Here is a 24,130-nt window from a genome sequence, read left to right on the forward strand (position 1 = left end):
CACTCAATTTGATTCGATTCTCTTTTTTTATCTTTGTGATGTTCGTTCATATTTCCCATTAATCTTATTGATCCATAAATTTCTGGTTCTCTCTGAAACTATAGGTGGAGCCATGGAGGCATGGTTGTCTGGTGGCATTGCAACGAGGATCGATCTATTGGCTGTACTTGATTTGTTCTCATTTGATTTCCCTAAGTTCAAATGATTCATAAATGCTAATTTCTCCTAGATGTGATTCGTCCCGTAGTCACCAAACACATGGAAATAAAGGACAGATGTTCTCCATTTCTCCTAGATTTGAAGCGGTTAATAGTTGCATGAAAATATCACGTGGCGTCTATAGTTTCTCCATGATCGATAGTTTCGCGGTGGACTGATGGATGTGCTTTTCAGATGAGGAATTGCACCGAGGAGGAGTTTGTGCACATACTCCGGCACCAAAGCACAGGGTTCGTGAGGGGGAGCTCAAAGTGTCGTGGCGTGACACTGCACAAGTGTGGCTGCTGGGAAGCTAGGATGAGGCAACTTCTTGGCAAGAAATAAGCTGACATTGAAAAAATTGTCCTACATATATTGTAGCGCCTGTCTTTCCCTTTTTTTATACTCTGTTAGCTTGAGTTCAAATGTTTTTATGCATGGTTATGAACAAAAAGTGCTGAGATGAAGTTGGCCTAATTTTACATTGGACATGGGGGTGCTCAATGATTAGTTCGACATATTTTAAGTTCATGTTAGGTCCTTGCAGCTTGTGGCCTATTTAAGGGATACAACAATTCTTGCCATCTTATTTGGTTGGTCGTGCTTCTCAATTTCTATCCACATAAAAGTTCTATTACTCTCAATTTCTACTATCTAGAATATTGTTTCTGTAGTAATTTTTGTAAGAAAGTTGCTATAAATTTTGTAGGAGAGTCGACAATTAAGATGATCTTCACAAGTATGCGTGGAAATGATTTTTGTGCTCTAGCTTTGGCTATTGTTTCTTTGGTGACGTGATTGTAGCATCTTTCATCCCAATTATGGTCCGTAGCGTTAGCATGGGCAATATACTATGTATAATAATAGGCAACCTTTCTTTGGAAGCGTTGTGATTATTTCTGTTGCATCTTTGCCGCATTCTTGCAATTAGCTAAATCACGTGGCATCCATTCTAGTTTTTCTTTGGTCTATACTGTCACTGCAGAACTATAGTGAATCGTTAGTTTAGCATGAACTATGATTATTTGAGTAGACGAATGACTCACGAAACAGGCTCTTCCCTAGGAAGGGTTTGGCAAGGCAAGCTACTTCAAGAACATTAAGATCCAAGTGCCACCGCCGTCATCAGCTCCTCGCTGCCTTGCCTGCTCCATAGACGGATCCAATGCCATGATATACACCAGGTTCCTACGCCTCTGCTGCAAAGCCACCACACCAGACGCCCCCTCGCCGCCTTACCTGCTCTAGAGACAGACCCATCCTAGCACCTACGCACCTCCAAGGTCAGCTTGCTCTACCTTGCTTATATTAATTGTCTCTTATCCCATGATGCACTGCCTGCAGGGAATGGGAGTTCAGTGAGAAGGTTTCTTGGCAAATTCTCTGTATTATTTTGCTTTGATTAATTGCATGTATAGTGCTAATTTGACTTCTACTCTTTTTGTTCAGACCATAGCCAGTTCGAGAAGAGGAGGGAAAATTTTGCCAAAGAAATTGATATTGGTATAATTGATGTGGTACGCCCGTCTATCTGTGCCGATCTCATATCCTCCAGCTTGCTTCATTATGCCTTTGTTTTGTTAGTAGTTCTCAATCAATGGCTTTAGCTTGTTGGTTGGGAAAAACAATCTGCAGTTCTGCACTGTCATTTTAGCAGAAACTATATAAAAAGTTTGGAACTGTCATCAATTGCTTTGTCTTTTGAATTGAGAACAAGCTGCTGATCAAATTAACCGTGAGTCAAGGTTTTTATAGAAAGTACTATCACCTCATTACTTATCTTAAATTAGCCACTTTATCTAACTGCTTCCATTTTTACCGTTCTTATTTTTTTGAAATGGAGAGAGGGAGAGCCGGATCAGAGGGAGGGAAGGGCATTGTTTTAGAGGGAGTTTTTAAAAAAAAAACTACTTATGGCTATATTATTCCTTGAAGCATCTAGGATAGTTGTTCCAGTTAGATGGTTTGTGCAATTTAGCTTACTTAATGATCATGCTCCAATAAAAATGTGTCTCTGTTATTTTTAAAATATATATGGCCACTTTTGTGCTGTCATGATTCTAGAACATGCCACTTAGGTATAGTTCAAATAAAAGGAGACTAAAGAAAAACCTCCAAGGTGAGACCGATATATTATTTTGTCACAGCTTGAAACCACACCACCACGGTCATTTTTTATGATGATCAGTTGATCACCGAATCATATCAGTTACACTACATTGTCTTCAATACTGTTGGTAATATAATTTCTAGTTTGTGCAGATTAGCTATTAAGCCGGACCATATCCATCTCAATGATGTTTCTGAATGATGGTAATGATCTATGATGTTGGACAGCTTGCTCCTCCATTGTGTGAAGAAAAAGATTTTGCTCAAATGAGGCTGAAGTGAGAGACAATTAATATTTTTACTTATGACTATTTGTTTTACAAGGCAAGAAGTGAGTGTGGTTGGTTGCCGCTGGATCGCTCAGAGTACATTCCCTTAGAAGTAAAGGTTATAGTAATGAAATGACACTATAGTTGGGAGTTGTTCGTCTGCCTCGTGACTCATCTTGATCTCAGACAAGTGGCCTCATTTTGATCTCAGACAAGTACTTGTCTGTCAGTAGCAGATATATGATTTTACTTTAGCTTTGTGCAAGGAGGATTCAGGTATCACCAAGCAAAGGAGTCGTATATGATGTCGATGTATTGCACGTTGCAAGCGCTTATCGCCTTGAAGTTGGACACTGGGATCAACGGTCATATGGATGTATATCACTCATGTGTTTGTGCATTTTCATTTATGTGTGTTCCTTGTGCTGGTTCTGATGGCACTTTTTTTGAAACTTGACATACTTTCCACTTGTGCATTTTGATTAATTGGTTTTGTCTTTCCACGATTTATTGATGAACATTTAAATAAGATGCTCATAGATTAGCCAAACAAGCTTGACGATTTGCTTCTCAATCTTGTACTTCTACCTGTCAAAAAAAGTTATTTTGGTATTTCTATAATTTATTATGCTTTGAGCCCTCCAAAACACACATTGAAATAAAATTCTAATCCCGTTGCAAAAAAAAAAATCTAATCCCGTAGCGACGCACGAGCATAAACCTATTCGTGGATTTATTGGCGAACAAAAGAAATGAATATTGGAGATTTCTTTCTGCTGATATAAAATATTATTTTAGCCGCATCACGGAAATATCTATACAGCAGAGTTTGTGAGCCTATAACACCACACTCTTTGTGACTGTGTTAATTTCAGAACTCTGTCTTTTGGATTAAATGTCACTTTAACGTCGGTATTTAATTTTATAAGATTGTTATCTTATGGTGCGGTTCGTGGATTTTTTGTACAAAAGTTTAGTTGTCCCGTAGCAACGTACGAGCACGAATAGTCCTCGTAAATGCTAAAAGTTTGCCTTTGGGGGCCTTCGTCACGGCTCATCCTCCCCTCATCTTCTTCTTCTGTTCCGACTGACGACCTTTTGATGCTGCTACCCCTAGCCCGTAGCTACAGGTTTGTTCGGCTGGTATAAAAGTCGGCTGATAAATCGACTAAAATTATTTTATTACGAGAAAAAAATAGTATAGATTATAGCTGACAAGTCAACCGATAACCTCAAGCGAAGAGGCCTTACGACCCCGTCCGCCGGCCCGTCGCCACGTGCCTCGCCTCATCCACCCCACCTGGCAGACGCGTACCCGAAACTGCCCATCCTGATCCTGGGCATGAATCACCATGACGCACACAAAAGTGCAACTGTTGTGCTGCTGCTACTTTGAGGTGAGGTCGTTAGGCTCATGCATCGCAGGTAACCAACGGTAGTAGCTTGTAGTTTACTCTCCATTATTATTGTTAACCAAGGTCCAACACGTGCTGCAGTCAAAAAGGGATAATAGAGAGAGAGAGAGAAATGGCCTTACCCGTACCTACCACTACCAGTCCAATGGCAAAATGACTTGGTTTCAAGCCTCTCTAGCAGTAGCAGTCCTCTAACTTCTTCGAGACACTGAATATTTTATGTTATCTCTAAATAAGCAGGACATTATGACTTATGAGAATTTTGGGAGCAAATATTATTGCCATGTATTGTTGACACATGACAATTCGACATTGACACCGCGGTGAACCAAGTCAAATTTGCATCACTCCATCCTAATCTGATCAAAGAATGATGGAAGGTCAATCGGCTAAGCAGTGTAGACATGCTGAATTGCTGAGCAAGAGTTGACTTCTGCCGCTGCACAGTTTGCAAAGCCGACCAGTTGTTCTTTTGGCACCGCCAGCGCCACTGTTGCAGATGACGATGTCACCCGGCTCACATGTCGTCCAGGCAGGGGGTATAATGGTAAAACCGCAGAGGTACTCCTGGCTTATATAAGGCCACCTGGCGCGCGCCATGTTCATCGGCAATTCGGCAGCCCGTGCAGAAGGATCAGTGATCGTCCCCAGAATGCCCTTCCCGCCACGGCCGTAACAACCTCCTCCCGCAATTACTCCAACTTGTGCCCACACCACACCACACACGCCGGAGCAAGCCCATCCATGGACGCGAGCCTCCGCACGCTGCCCCCGACCGGCAGCAGCTTCCCCGGCGAGGTCCGCTCCGCCGTGTCCTCGCTGCTGCTCTCCTCCCCGGGCGGCACCAGCGCCCTCGACACCGTCTTCTCGCACCTCCCGCCGCCGGTCACCATCCCGCCGCTCGGCTCCAGCGTCTACTACCGCCAGTGCGAGCTGCTCCGCCACTTCGCCGCCTCACAGCCGCAGACGCACCATCCCGCCGCCGCCGCCGCCGCTGCCTGCTCGTCCTCCTCCTCCTCGACGTCCTCCGCCGCCTCGGCAAGCTTGCAGTTCCAGCCCCACCAGACGCCGGCCGCGCCGCCCGACGACGCCGAGGCGGCGGCGGCCATGCTGCGGCAGAAGCTGTACCGCGGCGTGCGGCAGCGGCAGTGGGGCAAGTGGGTGGCGGAGATCCGGCTGCCGCAGAACCGGGTGCGCGTCTGGCTCGGCACCTACGACTCCCCCGAGACCGCCGCGCACGCCTACGACCGCGCCGCCTACAGGCTCCGCGGCGAGTACGCGCGCGTCAACTTCCCGGGCGTCATGGACGGGCCGGACCCGGACTGCCCCGACCACCTCCGCCAGCTCCGCGCCGCCGTCGACGCCAAGATCCAGGCCATCCGCGCCCGCATGGCGCGGAAGCGCGCGCGTGCGCGCAAGCAGCGCGAGGAGAAGGAGAGCGCCCGCTCCGGTTCCGGCACCGAGGCCGCCAACAAACCAGACGCCGCGCGCCCAGTCGCCTCCGACGGCGCCGCGACGACGACCACCACCTTCGAGACGTCGACCACGTCGTACGGGTCGCCCGACGGGGTGCTGTCCGTGAGCGCCGCCTCGGCCGACGGCGACTGCCCGCTGGAGAAGGTGCCGTCGTTCGACCCGGAGCTCATCTGGGAGATGCTTAACTTGTAGCCGGCTAACCGCATGGAACGAACCAATCAACGGGACGCCATGGACACCGGGACCAAACGACATAAAGGTCCTTGCTTGGACATGGCTGCCGCGCGTAGACCTCGGGACGCCATGGACACCGGGACCAAACGACATAAAGGTCCTTGCTTGGACATGGCTGCCGCGCGTAGACCTCGCATCTAGGTGCTGTTCCTTTTTTTCAAATATTATATTATATATATATATAGAGAGAGAACTGCTACCCTGTGGCTGTCTACAAAATAACTTATTCTGTAGCCACTTTGAGTTACGATAATTACTATGTTAATTTACGAGATTATAGTAACTCTTTACTAAGTGGTTTACTATAACGTTATGGTAAATATCCCCATGTGTTATAGTAACCCAACTATCGTAAATATGTATTGACATTATCGTAAATTAGTATATAAAATTATCGTAAATGAAAGTGGCTACAGAATAGCTGACTACTGAATATATATAACCAAGTATTACTAGAAGGATGATGATACCATGACCAATAAATGTCTCGTTCGCTTGACTGATAAGCCATGGTTGAAATACCGTTGGCTGATTTGTTGGGAGAGAAAAATATTATTAATTGATAGAAAAAGTACGGTTTATAAGCTAAACCAACGGGCGAAAATGCCCAAGAAAACCGGGCCTGCTAGTCATGATTAGCTGTATCTGAATACTCGAATCGTCGTGTGTTTTCGCATTGATCGACGAGCTGTAAAGGCTGATCGCTGATTCTCTCTCTGCATAAGCATTAGAGCGTCTTCGACTTTTATGAGTCATCTCCTCTGTTTCTTGTTAGTAAGGCCATGTTTAGATTGCAAAAAATTGCAACCTGATGAATAGTAGCACTTTCGTCTTATTTGGTAAATATTGTCCAATCGTGGACCAACTAAGCTCAAAAGATTCATCTTGTGATTTCCAACTAAACTGTGCAATTAGTTATTTTTTTACCTACATTTAATGCTCCATGCAAGCGGCTAAAAATTGATGTGACGAAGAGAGAGTAAAAAAACTTGGAATTTGGAGGTGATCTAAACAAGATCTAATTCTCTTCTGTTTGTATGCTACTGCCTACTCCAAAGAGATGATTGTGTGAGAGCTGCAAGCAATCTCCTGAGGCCCAGATTTCAGAAGCGTGTCTGCAGTCTGCACTGCACTGCACGGGCTCTGTCGAGCTGGACCCTGAACCTGAATTTGCGTTGCGTGCAGCCTGAGATGGATGACCTGATGAACAGTGCAGAGCAGAGCAATGGGATCACGAAACAGAGGAAGATTTTCTCTGCAATCCTCATGCACCTGTCTGCCTGTTCGTTCCGTTTGATTTTCTGAAAGATGCCTCGCAGTGGACAGTGGTGGTCCATGGGGAGACTACTGGTTCCCATCAATCACGTGCAACGTTTTGCTGTGGTATGGTAGTATGGTACGGTAGGCATGTGGCCTCAACTGTACTACCTGCTTCAACTGGGCTCCACTTTGCTGAAACGAAAACAAAAACCCCAAAAATCTGTCCGGTACGGCCATCGTTGGAATGTTCGGACAATAGCAGCAGGCCACAAGCAGCACCAAACTGCGGCGACACAAATGAAACCAGCCTGGGGATGGACGGTGTCTCCATTCAGAAATCTCTCTTTCTCTATGAATCGAAGATTGGATTCTTTTCCGGACCAAGGTGCTTACATCATTGTACATTCTCACCAGCAAGTACGAAATTTCAGTCTCCGCGGAGGACGAACCGCAGAACGTCAACAGGTAACGGCAGAACCAGAATTAGTTTGCTGACACAGATGGGCAACCAGTCAAACAATACAGTGACGATAGGACAATGAGCTCTGCTGGTTGCCTGAGGATCCCAACGGTTCAATATGCATCTGCGGATCTGCCTGGGCTGGGCGCGAACCAAAAGGCCTAAAATCTCAGGTTTCCGGAGGAAACGCGGGACAGGATGGACAGCCTGTTCCATTCTGCGCCGTTGAATGTCGACGACGCATCCGTTCCCTGAAACCGAAATGCTCTTGACATTTCTCAGCTACGGTTCTTCAGTCTGTTGCTTTGCTTGCTCCGGCCAATGGCTGCAGCAGGCTCAGCTGTTGGCCTGTTAGCCTCTCAGACATTACTGTAAGAAATTGCGATGCTCTGGCATGTTGCTAAGTTTCAGGTTGAGCCCTGTTCTGTATGGTGGATGGATCCACGAGGCATGGGAACTGAAGCAGTGAAGCCGAGGCTAGGGGTTTGTTCTTTGTTGCGCAGCAGACGGAGGAGGATTCGGCCCTGTTTGGTTTGTACAGATGTTTCTAAAATTCCTGTCACATCGAATGTTTAGACACATACATAGAATATTAAATATAGACTAATTACGAAACTAATTACACAACTTGCGACTAATTTGTGAGACGAATCTTTTAAGCCTAATTGGGCCATGATTTGACAACGTGGTGCTACAGTAAACATGTGCTAATGATAGATTAATTAGGCTTAAAAAATCGTCTCGTACCGAACAACCGGTGCCCGTCAACTGCATGCTAAACGCATGTGAGGGACAAGAACAAGAACAACGCTGCGCTTGCAGTATCGTGGAAGGGCACATCCATCTACCACCCATGACAATACCCATCCGTCACCCAGTCTGAAAAGCACTGGCGAGCTGCATTTCTTCTGAAACTGTAGTTTTTTTTTTGCCCCCTCTGAAAGTACAGTCAATTATGATTTGAAACGGAAGCGGAGCTAGTTAAGTATACGGCCATGGGCTAATGGCTGTCTCCGGTGTGAATACTGAATACCACCACCTGCTCGTTCTTCTGAGCTCCGAACCCCGAACCACCGTTGTTGGACTTTTTTCTCTGAATGAACGTTTGAAGCGCTACTGATTGAACGAACGAATAGAATGAAGAAAAGACCTGGACTGGATACATACATCCATCACCAGGGATCGGCGGCCGCTGTTTGAGATGGGTGTCGTGTCATTGAATCCATACAACTGAAGCGCCAGTGGATGCAGTTATTAGAGCCGGTGAAAATGGTTTCGTCCGTCCCTGAAGCCAGCAGGAATGTGGAGCTATTCCTCTCCGATCCGTTTTGTTAATCGTTTTTGAAAAGTGCTTTAGCTACTCTAGAGAAACTCCAGTTAGAGTCGAAGCTATTTTGGGAGGAGCTGGATCCGATCCGCTGCCAAAAAGGCCCTTACACAAGCTCGCGCAGTAGGCAGCAGATCGATTCACTGAACTTTATTTGAGACGTCAGTTTGCGTAGCAGTGTATTGAACATAGAACAGAAAGTAGCTTACGAGTTAAGAATTACTATTACGAGGTATTTTCGTCACTGTTCGCTGACAATTTATATAAATAAATAATCGCGCACGCTGTCAACACGACGAACTGAAAACGAAACGGGTCTGAATGGAAAAGGAACCGATGGCAATGGAAATCTAACTTGGAAGATGGACGGTAACATTTTGTCCAACCATCTCCATCCAAATCATTCCAATCCAAACCGGCCCGATTGCCCTGCTCCGCTCCACCTGCTCCCAGCAGCGCGACACGGACGCCGTAGCCGTAGCAGTACCAGGCAGCGGGCTAGCTGTGGCAGCTCGCGCGAACACGACCGGCGGGCTCCTGGTGCGTCCTCGCAGTCACAGCCTCCGGCCACAGGCCACCGACCCGCAGATGATGGAGCGCAGCACCGCCTTGCCCGTCCGCGTCGCGGCCTTGGCCACGCCCACGGCGCTCCGCCTGCGCCGGCGGCTCCGCGCGGTCGCCCTCTTCGCCACGCCCACCGCCAGGACCGCCGCGGCGTCGTCGGCGTCGCACGGACGCCGCGGAGGCCGCGCGAACGGCAGCGCCATCAGGTGGATGTCGAGGACGCGGTGCACCAACGCGAGCTCGAACGCGTCGTACAGCGGGCTCCCGCAGTCCCATGGCGACGGCGGTTGCGCCGCCGGCTTCCTGGGCTCCGCCGCCGCCTCCTCGGCCCGGTCCACGGCCATTATTCGTGCTAGCGCCACGGGAACCCTGACGATCACTGCCTGCCGTGTTTATAATCGAGCCAGCTAGATCACGCTAGATTCACCTGGGAATCTCCTAGTTCCAATTCAGCTAATCAGTTAATTTCCACCCTGGAACTGGAATGGACGTGGACGCTCCGTGAAAGATCAACTCAACGCATTTCGCGTCGTAGCTGATCTTGCGCAAATATTCCTCCTACCACCTTTGTCCTAAAATCAAATGTTAATTAATAATATCTTTGACCATCGTTTTAAAAAAATAAATTTATGATATAAGATTTATGTTTTAGCTATAAAAATACTTTGATAATATATACTCCGTAACTTATATGTTGTGAAACTATATATATATATATTTTTTAAAATATATGGTCAAAAAATAGTAATATTTGACAAGCTAATATGACATATAGAAAAGAACGAGCAATAGTAGCTTGTGATGGTATGGTATTTGACGTGCCGTCATTAATTAAATTGGTTAAAATGGCTAGATATAGTGCACCAACCACCACACCACAGTATTTTTGACATGAGGAGCATCAATTGCATTGCTCGTTTAGATGGTGACTGAGAGTAACACGTTTCTAACCCAATTATGGAAAGTAGTTAACCGCAGTTGCCCGTGATGCTGGACGATATCTGGACGTATCGGTATCTCTATCTCCCTCCTGCCATCGAATCTACATCTACACCTACACGGCGGATGGACATTCACATCCGGTTGTCCGGTGTTTGAAAAATGGAGTAAAATCCGTTTTGATCGTTTGCGAGATTCCGATTTTAATTCAAAAATCAAATATCGTTGACCATCAAACTATGGAAACTTCATCAATCTGGCCATCTAATTGATTTCTTCTGCATTATCTGTACCGTTTGGATCCCTTCGTTTTGGAGGAATTCAAATCTACTTAATAGATTAGACTATTTGGCTTGAAATTGGACATTCCATAATTTTTCAAAACTCATAAATAAGCCTATCTCAAATTTATAAGGTGGGAGATAGAAATGGATTTTATAGATCACTATGCTATAATTATACTCTCCAACTTATAGCACACTCCTCAACTCACTTTCCTAAATAAAAATACAATATATAAGTATATCCCTTGTATGCCTAACAATAAATATACAAATCTATTCCAGATACAACTATATTAGCTTAATTAATCTATGCATAAATTATAATTATTAGAATGAATTCAATTTCAAGGATCCAAATGAGCCTTAATAGAAAAATAGATTAATCTGTAACAATTTTATAACTTATACGAAATCTAAATTATGAAAATATTAAATCAGAACTAAAATTTTAACCAAAACATAAACTATCAACAAAGTTTGATTTACCCCACGCAACTGATGTGGTGTTGTTGACGTGGCGTCCCATCAGATAAAACCTCTGTCCAAATCTGTCCCAGTGCAAAAAAAACGATGTTTAAAATTGAGGGAGGTTAACAATTCGACTTTGTAATCGAGGAGGAAAATCAGACCATTTTTTTTTTTGAGCAAGAGAAAACCAGGTTTTTTTTTTTGCGAGAGAGAATACCAGGGTTAACAAGGACCCTGTACGAGAGAAGCGGCGCGTAATATTTTTCCAGCCCATGGACCCACGGCCCACTCTGAAGCCTTACTGGGCTGAAAGGCTCGTCCTGACTACTGTTATCCGGCTCATTTAGGTGCATCATCATCCGGGGAGCAACGGGAGCCACCCAAACTCGGCAAACCTCCACCCCCACCACGCCCAAATGCTGGCGACCACCTGCGGCGCGCCGCCGTGCCCGTGCGCACGGTCGCGGCGGCTCCCCACGGCGACTTTTGGAGGAAGCTATGGCATTGGGCACACCTGCGGCACCACTAGGCGAAGGCCGCAAAGAGCGGCGGTGGTGCGGTGCGGGCTGCTGCCCGTGGATCCGTGGGCGCCGACGATGGACTCCCAGAGCGTGGCGTCGCAGCTCTTCGCCGTCTCGCTCTTCCCCTATCTGGGATTCCTCTACTTCATGACCAGGTCCAAGACCGCGCCCCGGCTCACGCTCTTCGGTTTCTACTTCCTCCTCGCCTTCGTCGGCGCCACCAGTACGCGTTACTTCTCCCATCCCCATCTATCTCCCTACTCTAGTTTCGCATGTCAACATTTGGCCAAATGTAGTGTTGTGTAATAATACCCCATTTCCCCACACCTTGACTGCACATGTTATGCAAATGGGATGGTGATGCACTGATGCACAAGTTGTGCTTTTGCCAATTGCCATCGGTAGATGACTAGTAAGTTCTGTACTACTGTGTACTTATTGTAGTAGTAATGTGCTTATAACTTGATTTATTGTTCTGATAAGTGTACTCTAACATACAAGTTGGTGATTTTAGTATATCAGTACTTAGCTTGTCTACAGAAACATACATGAAAATTTAATACACAGACTTTTGTATGCACGATTCAGAGAAGTTATATGAAACTGTGAGGGCAATTTATGTGTCTGTCAGGTACATTTGCTAAAGTTCCACTTCCGCGGTTAGATCATTGTGAAGATGTTACAGATATTAGCAGTTGAACACTACGTGGAATAGATAAATTAGTCTAAAAGCAACTGAACATCTCAGTGGCTTGCTCATATATGATCACATAGGTTTTTGCTCCAGTATACCTCTTTTAGAAAAGTTTGCGGATCCTAAAGCGAAATAGTTAATATCACATGAGGCATAGGATGGTGAAGATTGGTGCTGTACTGCTATTGTTGCTTTGCTTTAAATTCTTTTTTTTTTTTGTGAAAAGACATGCATTCATACAAGCCTCAGCAACAAAATAAAAATACCAGTAGTCTTACATATGGACCAATTGAAAGAAATAAACAGTGAGCAACTGAGCATTAGAATAATCAGAGGACCAATCTTTAACTTTCTTATTCTTGATGTTACAACAGATAAAAATACCAGTAGTCTGGACCAATTGAAACAAATAAACAGTGAGTATTAGGGCAAAGACCAATCTTTAACTTTCTTATTCTTGAGGTTACAGATAAAAATACCAGTAGTCTTAAAATGGACTAATTGAAACAAATATCTTCGACCTTTTCCTTTTTGGAGACAGTCTTTGCTTTCTGGCCACCATTCCAGTGTCGTTAGATGGCTAGGCGGGGAGAAGTCACGCGAAGAGATTTTCTATGCAGCTTTAACTACAGAGAGATGTGTAGTCAGCTCTAAAGTTCTACAGAAGGAAGCAACCTGAAACTGAATTAGTTTAGTGATTGGAGCTTACGGACCAATTGATTCCAAGGTCACAGTGATCCTTGCAAGTCGTCTGACATTTCAAATTTTGTATAGTGTAATTATAATTCCTACGCATAGCCCTCTTGAGTTTAGTAATGTTTTGTTTCTGACTATTTAGCTGTCTAGCAGAACATTATGTCAGTGCAATTAATTGTTTCCATGTTGTTTCATGCACCGGTTTTTATCCCTGGAGCAGTACCTGCTGGGATTTATGGTAATTGTGCCATAAAATTTTCACCACCCTTATATTCTTTGCTTATACACACCGTGTGCACTTATTGATACAATGATATCCATTGCAGCAAAAGTTCACTATGGAACCTCGCTGTCTAATGTGGACTGGCTCCACGGGAGCGCGGAATCGCTACTTACTCTTACCAATCTATTTATCGTTTTGGGGCTGAGGGGAGCCTTGAGGAAGCTGGAGAAAGAGGACACGAATGGGAGGATTTCTGAAGCTTCTGAAGACAGTAAAGAAAAAAGCTCTGTCTAGATAGGTCTATCAGTACCCCCTGATGGTGCATTCAGAAACTAGGAGGGGGCGTGCTTCTTCTTCTGCTCAACTAGTTAGTAATGAGGTTTTGGGTGTAAAGAAATCTGGCAAATCAACTTTGTGCATATGCTGAGAAAAAACAATGTGTCTACTGCAATTCTGTGTAGTTACAGTCTCCAGTTACGCTGTTGTGAGTAGTTGCAGTGTCCAGTGTGTAATAGGCAATGGTACTACAGCTTCCATTGGAACAATTATTCACATTCTGATTCTGAGTGCTTCAACATGATTGCTTGGTCTCAATCTTTGCTCCTATCTTTAGATTCAGATAGCATTTACATTCAGATAGCCTGCTGGGTACAACGTTTATTGGGGGCTTTGTCCGGTAGTTCATATCATCTTGAAGCTGTGTTATCATGGTTTGCATGGACAAGGCAAAACAGTACCCAGCTGTTGATAGTAGCAGAAGATTACTACACTCTAGTCTACTCTGAAGCTAATACTAATGCCGGAATTCGGTAAAACAAGCTACCGTACGCGCTGCACATATGTGTATATATTTTGTCTGCAGATACCCCATCTAATTGGCCGCATAGAGGTCCCATTGAAAGGGCTCCGTTGCATTGGTGGTGAACAGCTCCTCGAACTGGGTCTCAAACTCCATGCCGATGCCGACCCCGAGGCTGCCTGCCGGGTGGCTGCTCCTCAGCTGCCAGTCCAAGCCCGTCGGCGAGAGGAGCGGGAAGCAGCCGGCGAAGTCTGCGCCGGCACCAGCCGCAGCCGCGGAGGCGAACGAGTAGGGCGTCATGGGCTCTACTAGCAGACCGGCCCGCAGGCCCTCGGTCTCCAGCGCGAGCAGGGAGGCTCCCTGGTCCTGGTCCTGGTCCTGGTCCTCCTGGGCGCCGTGCCCGTGCCCGGGCTGCAGCTGCAGCTCCAGCTCCTGCCGCAGCTGCTGGGCGCTGGGGTGCGCGGCCTGGGCGCAGGTGTGCGCGCCGTGGTACACGACGTCGTGCAGCAGCGGGTCCCCGTCGGCGCGCTGCACGTGCTTGGTGGCGGTGCAGCCCTGCGAGTGGCGGTGCGTGCACCGGAAGTAGGCCCTGCGATCGAATTGCAACCCACCCCACACGTGTCAGCGTCGCTCGATCTGCGCCGTCGGTTAGTCAAGGAGTCGTCTGGTGCAACAGTGCAAGGGGATGAGGGAGTGACGTGTGGGGCGTGACGTGTGCGTGCTGACCTGGGGTACTTGGCGCCCAGGATGTCCTTCTGCCCGTACTTCCTCCAGCTGAGCCCGTCGTCCAGCGCCGCCGCGTCCTGCACCGACGCCGCCCGCAGCTGCCTCCTCACGCACGGCGTCCCCTTCCTGCGGTACAATACAGATCGACCGAATTGCCAAGTCATGCTCTGCTTGCTACTCGCGTGTTTGTTTTAGTACAGTACTCTGATGAAACAAACAAGATCGTCCGAAGACCGATCGACTTGCCTCCTCTTGGACTGGGCGGCGGTGGCATTGCCGCCGTCGCTGCGGGGGCTGCCGGCCCCGGACGCCGGGGAGTCGCCGCAGCAGGACCTGGCGATGCAAATGGACCTGTCCACGGACGACGCCAGCTCGGCGCAGAGCTCCCGCGCGGCCGCCGGGAGCGGGTCCTGGTCCATGCGCGCCTCCAGCTCCCGGACCATGGACAGCACCTGCGCCAGCTCCGAGGCCAGCGCGCTCTTCTCGCCACCGTAGCCGCCGTCCATGCCCTGACCTCAGCTCACCTCAGGTAGCTACTTCGCCAAGAAGGCAAGAAGAGAAGGCACTGAGGCAGGCAAGTGTGTGTGAGCACGGTGGTGAGTGTGGCAGCGACAGGCTACTTATTATATAGAGTTGGAAAACGGAGGCAAGCTTCTGTTCAAAGCTGGGAAAACGGAAAACGGGATCATTTCGGGTTGGACCGGACCGAGACCGATCACCGAAGAAAAGGTGGAGACTAAACACAGAATATTACCCTCTGACTGGCGTTCTGGTTCAAACCAAACACTTGGACTGGTCTTTGGGTTCTGGGCCCACTTGGACTGGTCTTTGGGTTCTGGCCCCGGCCGGTCACCGGGGCCCGGCAGTGTGCAGCACTGGCAGTGCCATGTCGCAGACAAGCGGGGCCTAGCTAGCTCCTAGTGCTCTCTGACTATTATTCCGGGCCGGCCGGCCGGTCTTTCTTTTTCACCGGGAGATTCTCTCGCACTTGCGTAGTTGCATTGCTTTCGGTCAAGGAGTTCCCATTTCGGCGTGTCCGCGTGGTAACCACGGCCATTAGCGATCTTTCAGAGAAAAAACCCACGGACATTACCTGTGCACTGCGACTGCCAGCGGCCACGGCTCTCGATCGGTTGCTTGCCACCGGACGCTGCTGTTTTGCCTTGGTTGTGTTCTGTGCTACTGACTACGGGCTACAAGCTACAGCGCGCCCGTGCTTTCGCTGAAGATTCGTGACTGTGGTGGGCAAGTTTGCTTGCCTGCCGTCGTCGAGCCGTCGAGTGAGTGCGACTGTCTGCGTGAGACTGACCGCACCGCTGAACGGCAAAGGAGTCGGTACGCCAGCGATAGCGTACCACGCTCCTGCACCGTTCACCTGCAAAGCCTCCTGTATGGGAGAGAGAAAAGAGAGAGGAAGAGGAATAAAATATGGAATAGTGGGTATAGAGTATGGGATAGAGATAACACGGGTGCAGGAGAAATGGGTATAGAGTAGAGAATCTTGATGACTAAGATATAATATTCCTTTTTAAGATGAAAATAGAGGTGGACGAGTGCAGATAGCCTGAGTCACTGCCACGTGGCTGCGGCGACAGGCGTAGTACGTGGCTGTGGCCTCGCCGGAGGGAAGGAAGGTGACGCCGCGGTTTCTCGGCGGCTTCCGGCAGAAATTCAGCGAAGGTTGCACGTAGCTTTTCCCTGTCACTCTGTCAGAGTGCCGTGCGCACGTACGGCAAAGTTAACCCCAGTGAGTGCGGGATACGACCCCGATACCATAGGCCTGTACATACCGAGCCGCCAGGAGAGGCTCAGCCTACAGTACTACGCCACACGGAGCAAGATCGGTGTGCCTCGTAAGGTTAGACAAAGATAGTTGGTGATATAAGGATAATCTGTTCAGATATGCAAGATTCCGTAATCTCTGTAATTCTTGTCTCGTAAATCTACTCCTGTGCTATATAAGGCGGGTATGCCCCCTCTCATTTTCATATCCAATCTCTCATAATACAATCCACAAAGACATAAGGCATAAGGTATTACATCAAGTGATGGTCTGAATCTAGCTAATCGTTGTCTTTTGTATTATGTATCACCATCTGGTTTTCTCGTGCGCACCCCCACCAATTCATCTACTATTGTGGGCAACCCCTCGATAGACTGCCGGATGTATTTCATCGACAGTAACATGTCAGATAGAAGATGTGCATGCTGATCCTATGGCGAAGCATATCGCTTACCTCAAGATCAACTTGACGTTCTCGGTGGGATCGGCCTTCGATTTCCTAGGGGGATTTCTTCGTCAACTTCGCCGACCAACAAGCATGATCTACCGTATTGATTATCCTTGCATGTCGATCTGAGTGTATATGCATATATACATTACGCATGCGTGTTCGGGAGGGTTTCCTTATTTGCTGATCTACGCTTCGGGGTATGACTCCAATCTCATGCTTTTGATTCCAATTAAATATTTTATTTATATAAAATATATGTTTTTGATATCTCTACATCTCTACGTGACTACAATGCAGGAGGCGATCAACTGCGCCCTTCACCGTCAGCGTTGCCGTCAGCCTTCGCAACAACGCCCAGCTGTTGCTGGCGGCGTACGATCGCGACTCCGAGTCAGCAGCAAGGCCACGTCCCAACCCTCAACCAACGAGCACATAAGGAAGGAGCCATCCACGAACGTCAGTCTGGACATACAAGCAAGCAAATTTTGCTTAGTCCACGCATCTAGTATCGATATTAGAGATATCCAAAACAAAAAAAATTAGCGTCCACGTTGATTTCTCCTGATGACTCGAGACGTGTTAAAAGGTCTCATCTGACTCTAAGGCCGAGGGCTCCGTTTCGTCCGACCCTAAGGACATAGGTTCTATCTCGTCCGAGACCACGGGCTCCATCTCGTCCGACCCCAAGGACACGATTTTCGTCTCGCCCAAGGTCGCGGGTCCGTCTTGCCCGTCCTCGAGGACGCAGGTTTCGTCTCGTCCTTCTCATTTTCCTCCTCTATAACCCGTGCTTTCCCTTCGCCTATAAAAGGGGGAAGCAAGGCGCCCCATGATGGAGAGATGGGGACAAAAAGAGCACGACACGAGCACACGGCTGAACGGCAAGTGAGCTCTCAGCACCCGTTCACTCCTTCCACCAGAGACCTAGGATCCTCTTCCTCTCTCGCCTGTCTGTAACCCCTACTGCAAACCAAGTGCCGGTAACACGAACAACAGCGAACTGAACGTAGGGACGTTCCGCTCGAACTAGTATAAACCCTTGTGTCCTCCGAGCACACCATCCGAGCCAGATGCCCAAATACAAATTTACTCACCGGTGGTCTGAAAATACCGACGATTGACGCGCCAGGTAGGGCCTTTTTGCGCGTCTCGATGTCCACATCAGGCCTCGGATGGCAGGTCACGGCGTCAGCTGGGCCCCAGGCGCGCACGTGCGCTTTGGGAACCTGGACTTCATCGTTACATCGGAGGGAGAGTTGGCGTAGGTTCCCACTACCGTCCAACTTCTCCACTCCACCGGCCTCGGCGCAATCGCTGAGGCGCTTGAGGAGCTGCAGCTGCACGCACCGAAGGCCTGCGCCCTTAGAAGCGACCAGCTCCTCGGCTTCGATTATGGGAGGTTAGAGCGCCAGCTCGGCGCCTTCCTGGGACCCCGACCGTCCCGGGAGGACCTGCGTTGCCTCACCTTCTCGTTCGCCAACGTCATGACGTAGCTTGCCGGAGGAGAGCCGTTCTCCTCGGAATACCTCATCTAGAGCGCCCCGACAACGCTCCTGTTCAGTCTACGCAACGTTGCAGAGACCATTGGCCACCTTGTGACGCAGCGCACACCCCCATCCCCTACGAACAACGAGTTCGTGGGGATGATCGAATATGTTGTAGAATCTTTCCACGACCTTCTCACGGGAGAATCGGAGTCACCCTTTGACTTTGACTCCAGCAGGGGGAGCCATTACCCCTCGCGACAATGTTTTATGGTAGGTACCCCCGAGGGATATATCGAAAGCATCCACGAGGGATGAGCTACCCTAATGGATGACCTTGATGATGAGGTCGAGGGGGATGCAGGGGCCTTACCTCGCCTGTGGGTAGAGCAGCTGAGGGCGCGACACAAAAAGCTCAAAGAAGCACGACTCCAACTCGAGCAGGAACACGCGGAGCTCGAGCGCCACGAAGTCAGTGGGTGTGCGCGCGCTGTGGCTCGTGACATGAACCGAAGGATCATCGAGGATGATGAAGCCCTCCCACACTACAACCGGGCAAGCCAAAACATCGCTGCCGTGGTGGTCTTGCTCCGGGGGCTTCCAGAGCCCGTGACACCCGAGGATCATCGGTCCCATCACGAGATTCGCATGCTACTCAAGCGTGCGGCGGCACAGTAGGCCAAGAGCTTGCTGTCCCGATGATGCGAGCTCGATGCCAACCAACGTGCACCCTCAGAGCGACCCATCAGGGACGTGCCAGTCCACCAAGCACAGCGAGGCGGCAGGCCGCACGCCGCGGCCCTAGTGCATGAGCGTCTCGGCCTCCATCGTGATGCGTGCAACACCCTGGATGTCCGCAGGCGTGCCCATGGAGATGAGAGGGAGGAGGCTAGCCATGGCTACCACCCTCGTTGTGGCGGACGCTACGACAACGGCGAGGACCGAAGCCCGAGCCCCAACTTGCCGGGACCACAAGCCTTTAGCCGACACACCCTCAATGTCGTCTTCCCACTGCGGTACTGACCACCGACCAACATGGTTCGAGGATTATCGGCTTGCTTGCCAAGCTAGTGGAGCGGATAGTGACAATTTCATTATCCACAACCTTTCATTGTTCCTGGCCGATTCGGCACGAACGTGGTTGGAACACCTTCCGCTCAACCAAATCTAAAGTTGGGCGGACCTAAAAGAGATCTTTGTGGGAAACTTCTAGGGCACATACACGTGTCCTAGGAACCCATGAGATCTCAAAAACTGCCGATAGAAGTCAGGGGAAACTTTGTGTGGGTATATTCGGCGCTTCTCCTGGTGGTGCAACGAGCTGCCTGATGTTGTCGACGCCGACATCATAGGAGTTTTCCTGTTTAGGACCCCCTATGAGTCCTTGGTTTACAAGATAGGACATAAGGGCCTGCGAACCACCAAGGAGCTCCTCGACATTGCCACCAGGTATGCCTCGGGCGAGGAGGCGGTCGGGGTGATTTTTGACCGTCCCAAGGGCAAGATAAAGCGGGATAAGGATGCTGGTGAAGGCACCTCCAACCGCCCCAACAAGAAGAAGAACAAGCAGCAGCGTGAGGGCTCGCTCGTGGCCACTACCATCCGCAAGGGGGGTCAGAAACCCACCGAGGGTACCCCAGACCACTTCGAGATGCTACTCGAAGGGCCATGCCTGAACCATACTTTTCCTATCAAGCACCTATACGAGGACTATGCCCTCATGAAGTGGTTCTTGTTCGGAGGCTCCAACAAGGGGAAGCATAGGAAGGAGCCCTAGCTAGCCTCAGATGACACCGAGGGGAAGGACGGTGGATTTTTGATGCTAGATGGCTGCCTCATGATCTTCAGAGGGTCGGTAGCCTATGACTCCAAGCGTTGCCAGAAGCTAGCGCGCCATGAGGTCTATACGGCTGAGCCACCCACGCCTTCCTTCCTCCGATGGTCGGAGTCTGCCATAACCTTTGATCAGACCAACCACCCGAAAAGCATCCCGTAGCTGGGAAGATTCCTACTCATGATTGACCTGATCATCGACACAAAGCGACTCACCAAGTTGTTGATGGATGGAGGCAGCAGCCTCAACATCATGTACATTAAAAAGCTCAATGCCATGGGCATCGACCAATCGTGCATCTGGTGGACTAGGGCACCTTTCCACGACATTGTGCCTGGAAAGTAGGCCATGCCACTTGGGCACATCGATCTACCCATCACCTTTGAGAATCCAATCAATTATAGGATGAAGACCCTTACCTTCGAGGTGGTCAGGTTCTACGGGACCTACCATGCCATCCTAGGACGTCCATGCTACATGAAGTTCATGGCCATCCCCAACTATACCTATCTGAAGTTGAAGATGCTAGGTCCATGCGGGGTCATCACCATCGGCACCTCCTTCTAGCGTGCCTACGAGTGCGAGGTTGAGTGCTGCGAACACGCCGCGACAATTGTCGCCTCCAAAGAGCTTGCGGCCATCAGGGAGGAGGTCGTCGAAGAAGCGCCCGACCCCAAGTGGTCGGCGAGGTCTTTCGAGCCTATAGAGGGCACCAAGGAGGTCCTCATAGACCCTAGCGACTTCGAGGGCAAAGTGGTGCACATCGGCACCACACTTTCCTCCAAATAGGAAAGCATGCTCGGTGACTTTCTCCGTGCCAATAGAGACATCTTTGTGTGGAAACCCTCGAACATGCCAAGCATTCCAATAGAAGTCGTCGAGCATGCCTTGAAGATCAGGCCAGGCTCCAAGCCAGTGAAGCAACGCTTGCATCGCTTCGATGAGGAGAAATGTAGGGCCATCGGCGAGGAGATTGTGAAGCTTTTGATAGCTGGGTTTATCAAGGAAGTATACCAATCCGAGTGGTTAACCAATCCCATTCTTGTACAAAAAAAGAGTGAGAAATGGAGAATGTGTGTTGACTACACGGGTCTCAACAAAGCATGTCCAAAGGATTTATTTCCTTTGCCACGCATAGACCAAGTAGTCAACTCGACCTAAGGGTGCGAAACCCTTTGCTTCCTTGATGCATACTCTGGGTACCATCAAATCATAATAAAAGAGTCCGACCAGCTCACAACATCTTTCATCACTCCATTCGGATCGTTCTGCTATGTCATAATGCCATTCGGCTTGAAGAACACGGGGGCTACGTACCAATGTTGCATGCTCAAGTGTTTCAAGGATCTCATCGGGCAGACCATTGAGGCCTACATGGATGACATCATGGTCAAGTCCAAATGGACTGATTAGGCCATAATTGACCTAGAGCAGACCTTCATGAAAACTTCAAGCAAACATCATCAAACTCAACCCCGAGAAGTGCGTTTTTGAGGTCCCAAGATGTATGCTGCTGGGTTTTATCGTCTTCGAGCGTGGCATCAAAGCCAACCCAGAGAAGATCTCATCCATCACGAGGATGGGCCCAGTCCAGAACATAAAGGGGATACAACGAGTTATAGGGTGTCACATCGCGCTCAATCGTTTTATCTCATGCCTCGATGAATGAGGTCTCCCCCTATATCAGCTTCTAAAGAAAGCCAACTGCTTTGAATGGATGCCTGAGGCCCATGAGGCACTTTACTAGGTCAAACAGCTCCTAACGAGGGGCCTAATCCTAGCCCCCCAACCGATAAGGAACCACTTCTGCTCTATATTGTGGCCACCATGCAAGTGGTTAGTGTCGCCCTCAATGCAGCGTCCCCTGTACTTCATTAGTGAGGTCTTGTCCAATTACAAGACTCGCTATCCCCAAATCCAAAAACTCCTGTACACCATCCTTATCACCAAGAGAAAGTTGCATCACTACTTCGAGTTGCATCCGGTGACGGTCGTGACGTCCTTCCCTCTTGATGAGGTCATCTAAAACTAGGATGCCACAGGAAGAATCATGAAGTGGGCACTTGAGCTGATGGGTCAAGGCATTTCATATGCCCCTTGGATGTCCATCAAATCCTAAGTTCTGGCTGATTTCATTATAGAGTGGACCGAGGTCCAAATGCCGCCAGCAGTCATCGACCAAGAGTACTGGACGATGTACTTTGATGGATCGCTGATAAAGAAAGGCATCGATGTGGGGCTAGTCTCTGTTTCGCCCCATGAGGTATGCATGAGGTACATGATTCACATCCATTTCCCCTCCTCCAACAATGTGGCCGAGTATGAGGCACTCATTAACGGCCTGTGTATCACCATTGAGTTAGGTATCCAATGGCTTGACGTCTAGGGCAACTCCTAGCTAGTCATCGACCAAGTCAGGAAGGAATCAAGCTACCACAATGCCAAGATGGCTGTGTATTGCCGAGAAGTCCACCAGCTGAAGGACAAGTTCGACGGTCTTGAGCTCAATTACATCCCAAGGCATTTCAATGAGGCAGCCGACATGCTGGCAAAAACAGCGTCTGACCAAGAGCTGATGCTGATGGGCGTCTTTGCCAGCGATCAGTATAAGCCCTTGGCCTACTATGAGGAGCCAAAAAAGACCGATGATGGGCCGCATGCCCTGGGCTCAAGGGCTAACCAGCTGGTGGCTCCATCCGACCCCAAAGTCATGGAGCTTGATGAGGATCTAGCGATAAAGCCTAACCCTCTGGCTGACTAGAGGACGCCTTACCTCGACTACCTCCTCCGTGAGGTGCTACCGATGGACAAAATAGAGGCTCGGTAGCTCGCACGTCGTGCCAAGTCCTTTGTTGTTATTGAGGGCGAGCTCTATAGGCGAAGTCACACTAAGATTCTGCAGCGCTACATCCCCATCGAACAGGGAAAGCAATTGCTGAGTGATATCCATGATGGGGTCTATGGGCACCATGCCGCACCTAGGACCCTAGTCAGAAACATGTTCTAACGAGGCTTCTATTAGCCGACCATAGTAGCCGACGCTAAATAGATTGTGCGCACCTATGAAGGGTGTCAATACTATGCTCAATAGACCCACCTGCCGGTCCAAGCACTCCAAATGATCTCCATCATGTGGTCGTTCATGGTCTAGGGGCTTGATCTGGTCAGACCTCTCAAGAGGGCACCCGAGGGCTATACGCACTTGCTTGTCACCGTAGACAAGTTTACAAAGTGGATAGAGGCTTCACCAATCTCCACAGTCAAGTCCGAGCAAGCCATGCTATTCTTCCTTGACATCATCCATCACTTTGGAGTCCCAAACTCCATTATCATGGACAATGGCATGCAATTCACCAGGAAAAAGTTCCTTCGATTCTACAATGAATACCACATCCGCGTTGATTGGGCCGCCGTGGCGCACCCCCGCATGAACGGGCAGGTTGAGCGCATGAACAACATGGTCCTATAAGGCCTCAAGCCTAGAATCTTCAACCGGTTAAACAAGTTTGGTAGACGAAGGGTCACGAAGCTTCTCATGGTGCTCTGGAGCCTGAGGACGACTCCAGCTGGGCCACCGGCTACACACCATTCTTCATGGTCTACGGTTCTTAGGCTATCCTCTCGACCGACCTTGATTATGGAGCGTCGAGGGTCAGGGCATACGACAAATAGGGAGTTGAGGCATCGCTCGAGGATGCCATGGACTAGCTAGATGAAGTGCGCGATGTTGCCCTCCTCCGCTCGGCCAAGTATCAGTAAGCGTTGCGCTGGTACCATAGCCGTCGAGTGTGGGGTTGGGCCTTCAACATCAGGGACCTGGTGCTTCGCCTCGTCTAGAGCAACAAGAACCACCACAAGCTCTCTCCACTATGGGGGGGATCGTACGTCATCGTGGAGGTGCTCTGACCAGGCACCT

The 24,130-nt window shown here is 49.1% G+C and overlaps 3 protein-coding genes across 4 annotated transcripts; 2 read left to right on the forward strand and 1 right to left on the reverse strand.

The window, feature by feature from the left end:
- The first annotated feature begins 4,604 nt into the window (after nucleotides 1–4,604).
- LOC136532494 (ethylene-responsive transcription factor ERF061-like) lies at nucleotides 4,605–5,901 on the forward strand. The gene has a single exon (XM_066525086.1). The coding sequence runs from the start codon at nucleotides 4,736–4,738 to the stop codon at nucleotides 5,657–5,659; it is 924 nt and encodes a 307-aa protein (XP_066381183.1). The 5' UTR covers nucleotides 4,605–4,735; the 3' UTR covers nucleotides 5,660–5,901.
- Nucleotides 5,902–11,380: 5,479 nt separating this feature from the next.
- On the forward strand, nucleotides 11,381–13,714 carry LOC136532493 (uncharacterized). 2 transcript variants are annotated; one of them, XM_066525084.1, is made up of 3 exons: nucleotides 11,381–11,747; nucleotides 13,135–13,152; nucleotides 13,241–13,714. In XM_066525084.1, the coding sequence occupies exons 1-3, from the start codon at nucleotides 11,420–11,422 to the stop codon at nucleotides 13,429–13,431; spliced, it is 537 nt and encodes a 178-aa protein (XP_066381181.1). In that variant the 5' UTR covers nucleotides 11,381–11,419; the 3' UTR covers nucleotides 13,432–13,714. The 2 variants fall into 2 exon arrangements, with proteins under 2 accessions (XP_066381181.1, XP_066381182.1); XM_066525085.1 differs by lacking the exon at nucleotides 13,135–13,152.
- A 135-nt stretch (nucleotides 13,715–13,849) lies between these two features.
- LOC136532491 (transcription factor WRKY19-like) lies at nucleotides 13,850–15,241 on the reverse strand. Its single transcript, XM_066525083.1, has 3 exons — nucleotides 14,909–15,241; nucleotides 14,663–14,788; nucleotides 13,850–14,525 (listed from the first exon to the last, which is right to left on the reverse strand). Exons 1-3 carry the CDS (start codon nucleotides 15,166–15,168, stop codon nucleotides 14,009–14,011), a joined length of 903 nt encoding a protein of 300 aa, XP_066381180.1. The 5' UTR covers nucleotides 15,169–15,241; the 3' UTR covers nucleotides 13,850–14,008.
- Nucleotides 15,242–24,130: the final 8,889 nt, after the last annotated feature.

This window comes from Miscanthus floridulus, unplaced genomic scaffold (assembly GCF_019320115.1).
Source record: "Miscanthus floridulus cultivar M001 unplaced genomic scaffold, ASM1932011v1 fs_638_1_2, whole genome shotgun sequence".
Lineage (NCBI taxonomy): Eukaryota > Viridiplantae > Streptophyta > Magnoliopsida > Poales > Poaceae > Miscanthus > Miscanthus floridulus.